Genomic DNA, 7,500 nt, shown 5'->3' on the forward strand with positions numbered 1-7,500 from the left:
AGTTTCAAGAACATAATTTAAATAATTCAATAACACAAGGTTGTTTGAGATGTTTCTTCCTCCGTGTTAGCACTCTTGCTCTTTCTAATTACCCCCCCCTCTGTAAATGGATCCAATTTTATAGACAAAGAAAGGGTTTTCTGAAAGTCTGAGCCCTAGAAGCACTCCAGTATAGGTATAGCAAACAGAGTATAAACTGAAGAGAGAAAGAAAAGTATGCCTATGAACATGTTGTAGTTATGATTTAAGAGCTCTCATGCCTCTCCCATTTATGCTGATACAATTTTTTATGTAAAGACATATACCTTGTACATAAATGTGCATGTACCAAACACACTGCCAACACACAGATAACAGCCAACACACAGCCAACATGCAGCCAACACACAGCCAACAAACAGCCAACACGCAGCCAACTGACAGCCAACTGACAGCCAATATACAGCCAACACACAGCCAACAAACAGCCAACATGCAGCTAACATGCAGCAAACACACAGCCAACACACAGCCAACAAACAGCCAACAAACAGCCAACATGCAGCTAACTGACAGCCAAAATACAGCCAACACACAGCCAACATGCAGCCAACTGACAGCCAATATACAGCCAACATGCAGCCAACATACAGCCAACACACAGCCAACATGCAGCCAACATGCAGCCAACTGACAGCCAATATACAGCCAACACGCAGCCAACAAACAGCCAACATGCAGCCAACTTGCAGCAAACACACAGCCAACACACAGCCAACAAACAGCCAACAAACAGCCAACATGCAGCCAACACACAGCCAACAAACAGCCAACTTGCAGACAACACACAGCCAACATGCAGCCAACATGCAGCCAACATGCAGCCAACATGTAGCCAACACACAGCCAACACAGCCAACAAACAACCAACACGCAGCCAACAAACAGCCAACACAGAGCCAACTCGCAGCCAACAAACAGCCAACACGCAGCCAACACGCAGCCAACACGCAGCCAACAAACAGCCAACACGGAGCCAACATACAGCCAACACACAGCCAACATGCAGCCAACACAGTCACGCGGCCTGCGTGAATACCATGCGGGAACAGCTCTGACACTGTGGATCACATCTGCATAAGTGGAATAAGCTTATCTCCTGATATAAACCAACTTCCTCACTAATTGCTGTGTTGAGTGCACGCTTCTTATTAGTCAAAACGTCTTGACATTTATTATAACATCCTCATGATATGTGTTTTCTATCAGACAGAAGAAAGAACACATGTTTGTGTGCCTCAATCTGCAATTAAGGCACAGTCATTTAAAAGCACTGTTACATTCACAGTCAGCCAGTACTGATGAGATACACTGACAATTAATCATGATGAATCTGAGTCTGAGGAGTCACAGCTTTGGTATAAGCACATTAAAGACATGCAGAGGAGAGAGAGAGAGCGAGAGAGTATGAATGGCGTCTTTGAGGACCGTAACAAGCTCTGCTCACGTCGTCTGCTCTCTCCCTCTATCAGATGAAAGAAAGCTCTCGTGTTGTTGTTGTTGTTGTCATCGTGTGAATCTCTCAGCAATGTAACAGCTGATGTTTTGGTGACATGTTCTGTTTGTGTTGTGTTTGCATTTCAGGTCACTCCGAGGGCAGCCAATAAAATCAGTGTAAGTGTCAACACCCTGCCTGCACACGCTGAAGAGTGAGAGATTCATGTTAATCTGGCAGACTGTGAGCATGTCCTGGGAGGCAGGAAGCACCCTCCTAACATGAGTGTGTGAGTGTGTGCGTGTGTGCATGTGTGTGTGTGTGTGCCTGCGTGCGTGCGTGCGTGCGTGCGTGCGTGCGTGAGTGCGTGCGTGCGTGCGTGTGTGCGTGTGTGTGTGTGTTGATGGGGGGGGTTATTCTGATATTCTGACGTCATGCTCTCCTCTCAAGCCTGAGTCACACTTTGTGTCTCTTCATGATGCCATTGAATGACAGATGTACGGATATTTCTAAAAAGGTATTTTTCTCCTCTTTGTTTGCATAAGCATACCATTAGGTGGTGAGAACATGTACTCAGTCTGTCACGTCAAACACCATAGAAGAACATTGTGTGCATTTGCATTGAGCGTCTTCTTGTAAGTAGAGTTCTTTTAACTGCGTTCCAAGTAGTGAATTTAACACTAAGAAACATGATGAATCAGTTATAACAACGCCTCCAAAGGATCTGATCAGAAGGTCTGCTGAGCAGATATTAGAAAGTCTTGTGACCTCGCCTCTTCTCATGAAGCTCTTCCCACTTAGCTGCTGCTTTATGTGCACAGGCTCTGCTGGTTATGTAAGCCACGTGTAAGTGTTTACTCTTTCTGTGTTACAGACTGTTCGTGTTCAGGGCAATGCCATCTCACACCGCCTCAGCCTGTCCAAGGTGAAGAAGGAGGATGAGGGCGTGTACGAGTGCCGTGTGTCCGACCTGTGGGCTGACGACACTCAGGAATTTACAGTCCACGCCTCGCTGCATGTGGCGGCAGGGGACGGCATGGTGGCCGAAGAGGCCGTGTCCCATATCCAGAACCGCTGGCCTCTGAGGAATACTAACACAGCGCAGGGAGGGGGCGGGGGAGGGCAGAGGGCCACATCGGAGCCAGGTGAGGGGCCTGCAGGGGGGCAGAGGTTTGGGCAGGGAAAGCACCGGGTGCAACAGGAGGCTCAGCCTGGACTCCTCCCCTCCATCTCCACCACCACCACCTCCTCCACGGTGGTCAAGTCTTCAGCCTCACCGCTGTCAGGGATCACAGCCATCTTCCGGCTGCAGCACCGAGTGGGTGAGTCAGAGCTACAGCGCCCCCTGGTGGTAGTGGAGGGAGATACCACCTGATACATACACACACACACACGCACGCACGCACGCACGCACGCACACACGCACGCACGCACGCACGCACGCACGCACGCACGCACGCACGCACACACAAAAACATACATACAGCTGAGCAGAATATATGTGGCTGTTTCAGGTTTGTCAGTGGGTGTAGCTTGGATGTGTTGTTTCTCTCACTCTGTGTGTTTGTGTGTGTGTGTCATGCTGATACTTCAGACTGAGATGAGGCTGAGACTGAGACTGAGACACCCTTTATCAACAGTGTAGATTGTAAATGAGAAGAGTTACTGCTGTTTGTCGCCTGACAGAAGTCTGCTACAACCATATTATTCTCAGCAGCAACTCTTCTGTGTGTTAACTTTGTTCTGCCACATGTTTTACATCCACATGTTTCTGCACAGTATAGCTGTTCAACTGAAACTTGCACAAAAGGCATTCTAGTGTAATAAACTAAGAAATGTTCCACTCACAGACAGGGGGAGAAGAAGGAACATCTGTGCAGGAGATGCAAAATCCCAACAGAACAAAAACAAGTCCTGCAAAATTTGGTGTGCGAGGCACACCAAGAATCAGCTACATCCTGTATACCTGTGCAACTTGTATATCAGTATGAAATACAGAGGTGTTCTATTGTATCACAATACTTCACACAAGACAGTGGTCTAAAAAGCAAACGACTCCTTCAATGCACTAAGCATGCAGAATACATGGCAAGGCTAACCGGATTAGCCACACCACTTTTTCTGTCTTCTGGTCATCATTAGGTCAGAATCATGCCTTTAAAGAAAACAGTTACATACTATCAAGTCAGTTAAGCCTGTGGAGTGCTGTTTGACTGAAAAGACTCCTCATTTTAAGATAAAAAGTGACCAGCAGAGGGAAATGGGGTGAGTCTTGGGTAATTGGAGGCTGGCAGTGCATCTGTCTACCTCACAAGTAAAGCTGAGCTCAATGACTGTACGAGTGGCTGGCAGGGTGGCGATGACAGATCGTACCAGAGAGAGCGACATGTCTACATAGAAACTGCACATTAATGATTGCAAAGTGAACACTGTTTAAACCTTTCCCCTTTAAATACTTAGTCTTAAATACCAGTACATAGAGACTCAGTCAGTCAAACCTTAGTGAATCACTGAAACAGTGCATCAATCTGTACACCTGTTGTAAATACTGTCATTAACAAATCAAACCCAGGCTTGTCTGCAACCTGTCGGTCAATTAAAGATGTGACCGCAGGTAGCACTGACAGCTTTACCTCATTTCCCAGAATGCCTCTTGCTAGATTTTGAACTTTGCCGTGTTCTAAAATGCACCTGTTACATGTCGTTTGAGTCTAGACTAAATTTTGTGAGTGGTTGAGACATGTACGCTCAGAAGAAGTGCTTGTTACCTCTGAGTGTTTTGTCCTCTCAGTGAGTTTTTCAGGGTTTTTTTCTGGTTCACTCCAGAGTTTTCACCAAGGGATGAAGGTTTCTGTCCCTGGGAAGTGTCACTGAAATGTGCTGAAGGAGTGTGATGATTTGATAACCACTGACTGTTGTAGTACATTACATGGTTACATGGTTACATGGTGAATTATCCAACCAGAAGCTTTGTTACATAATGTGAAACCTCTAAGACGGTTAGTAAAGTGCGAAGGTACTCCTCCTATCTGGTGGTTTTGTGGTCAGCACTAGGGATGTAAATTTGAAGTATTTCCCATGATTGATCTTTGGAAATGTTAACGATCAATTATCGATTAATCAATAAAAAACATTGAGTTTTCTCCGGCCAAAAACAATGTTGTTTTTCCCCTAAATTATATTTTCCACAGCAACACAATGCATATAACTGACAGTATTGAATACAGGTAACATGTTTAACAAGCTGAATATCAACAATCAAGCTCATAACATTTTTTTATTCGTGGACATCCTTTAAAGTGAAGGCTCGGACTTCTAATTGTGTTTTTGCTGCAACAAGACAACTGAACAGAAAAGTACTTCAGTCTCATAGTGTCCAGTTTTCTGTCTACTCATTCTTATGGAGAAAAATGAGCATGTGTACGTGGTCAGCTGTCATCCGGGAGCGCAACAGGGTCATAATCAGTAAAGAGGCAGAAAAGCCCAGACGGCTCTGATATTGCTGGTCTGCAAACATAGCGTACTAGCAATTCCCTCCCGTCTGTTGGCTTTGTATCTAAAGGTGGGGAAATGTCCTGTTTAAAGTTGTAAACCTTCGTGTCTGTGTCGTTGTTGGCAGCAGTTGCGTATTGATCCTCTTTAAAAAGCGCTCGTGGAGACCTGTCACACAGCCGCAGCTGCCAGCTGAGCGTCTCCACTGTGCACGACACCTTTAACCAGCTGATTCACATTGAAACATGCTTTAAACTTAAAACACCTCCCTAACAGCTGAACGTAATATGAGACCACATGTTGTTTGTGCCACGTGATAGAAAATCAAAACAAAAATTGCGTTTCGGGTAATTTCTTGAAAAAACAATTATTCGATACTTGATTAAGTGTGTACATCCCTAATCAGCGCAGAAATAACATGTGGACCTGTGTTAATGTGACAAAGAACATGTTATTTTTCATTGTGCTCATGAATAACACAGCAATACACAAGGACAGAGCTAAATCAGTGTTGCATGCAGATTACTTTTTGTTTCTTTTGTTTTCACCTGTTTACTTGGTGTCTGGACTATAGACTGTATAAAAAATTGACAGTATTTGTGACGTCACCCATCTGTTCCCGAGTGCTGTTTTGAAGCCAATCGTCAGCGGGTGCCATATTGGAAATGCTTAACACAAGCAAACATCCTCCGAGCTACCTTTAGCCTTTTCGCTAACAGCTACAAGGTGCCCGCCTGTCAATCCAGTCAGCCATGTCTTTATTTGGGCAAAACTCGTTAGTTTAATATCTTTGAAAATACAGAGTTACAAAAAAAAACAAAGACAATCCCCGACATGCTACAGTGTGTCCCGAGAGAGAAATGAGCTACTCATACCTTTTTTGAACCAGGCTGTAAACATGTTTATTATTGCTGCAAAGATCATCTTTTTTGAATTGGTGTGTATGTGGTTGAGGTTTCTGCAGCCAGTCTCAAGCGACCCTTGATGAACTGCAGTTTTTAATACTTCCGCATGGGCCTCATATTTTAAGACTGGAGGTTGCAGTTTGGTCTGGACACAGAAATCAACCGGAAGTGATGTCAGAAGATAGACCACTCGCTCAGCCAAAGATACAGCCTGAGACTGACACAGGCTCTCCATCATACATGCCCTCTCTGATACACACTCTCTGTAACACATGCAGTGGCGGTTCTAGACCAATTTTACTGGGGGGGCCAGGCTGGGGCCAAGGGTGTTGTCAGAGGGACACATTCAACCTTGACAAAAGAGACTGAGAAGGGCAAGGACCGGCTGAGAACAAACTGGCAAAACATCAGTGCTTTCCTACATACTAGACATATATACTACTGTGTACTAGATCAAAATGCAGACTGACAGCAGCTGTTTGGCTGTTTACACTCAACATGAGTCCCTTAGCGCTCTAAGGGACTGGAACTAAGTGCCACACGCATGTGTTCGGCCTGTAACATCGGCGGGATACCGAACCTTTTTTTATTGTATATTTGATTGGTGTGGAGGGGGGCCACAGGGGGGTCCAGGTTCAGCTTTACAGGGGCACTGGCCCCTGTTGGCCCCTCCCCAGAACCGCCACTGAACAAATACAGCAATAGATACTCACATACTCAGACACTGACTCAGAGGTGCCACCCACAATCATCCCAAAGGTAGTAACACAGACTGTCCACTCTCCATATGCACACAGGACAGTTGACAGCCGGGATCCAGCTTTAGAAATGAGGAAACAAATGTTTACAGCGGGCCTTTCTTTGCACCATTACATACTGTTTGATACGTCAGCCTGTCCAGAGATTTTAAGAATCAGTTATGCTAATGGCCCCGTGAATTTAAATATGCATGTCTCTGATGACTTGAAAGACAACTGATGTTTGTGAGGTTTGATGACCTATGCATTGACAGAGCTCACACAATTACCTGATCGTGTTCTGTGTGTGTTCAAGAACGCAGAGGATGGAGAGAAGTTCAAAGTGCCAGCCTGAACCCGGTCTATTTCAAAATACAAGGGGAAATCAGCTGCTTGGAGATGCACTGGCTCTTAAAGGAATGAGACCCTGTACCCTGGTTTGATTCCTTAAATGCCAAACACACACCTTTGGCAGATTAAGGGAGTCAATCTCACCTCTTTGTGCTCTGACCCTCATGTAGGGCTCAGATTTGGCTTCGCTTTAAGTTGTGGACGTACTGATAGAGCTTGCACTGTGTGCTTTAGACTGGGCCCTAACTCAGCATCTGCTCGAGTTAAGTGAGTGCAGAGGATTTTTCACACTCCTGACACACCTCACACACATCTCAAACCTCTTCTTATCAGGGGAGCATTTTAGTGGACTTGTGCACAACGTGTATCACCTCTTTACTTTATGACGGCAGCCCTGCCAGCAGTCTGACAGATGGCGGGGGAGGGGGTGGTGTGATCCTCCTCCCCTCAGCTCCTCTACCTGCCCTGCTGCAGCTCCATGAGGCGTGTTGTGAATAATTAAAAGTCTGCCAAGTTTAGAGGAGTCTGCTGAGCCCTGAGG

At 45.6% G+C, this 7,500-nt stretch overlaps 1 protein-coding gene across 1 annotated transcript in view; it reads left to right on the forward strand.

The window, feature by feature from the left end:
• The window catches only part of vstm2b (V-set and transmembrane domain containing 2B), a 29,453-nt gene that overhangs the window by 1,911 nt on the left and 20,042 nt on the right, over positions 1–7,500 (forward strand). Inside the window, exons 3-4 of the mRNA XM_034680562.1 lie at positions 1,624–1,653; positions 2,349–2,796. Coding sequence (XP_034536453.1) covers positions 1,624–1,653; positions 2,349–2,796 — 478 coding nt within the window. The remainder of the gene's footprint in view (positions 1–1,623; positions 1,654–2,348; positions 2,797–7,500) is intronic.

Source organism: Notolabrus celidotus, chromosome 3 (assembly GCF_009762535.1).
Source record: "Notolabrus celidotus isolate fNotCel1 chromosome 3, fNotCel1.pri, whole genome shotgun sequence".
Lineage (NCBI taxonomy): Eukaryota > Metazoa > Chordata > Actinopteri > Labriformes > Labridae > Notolabrus > Notolabrus celidotus.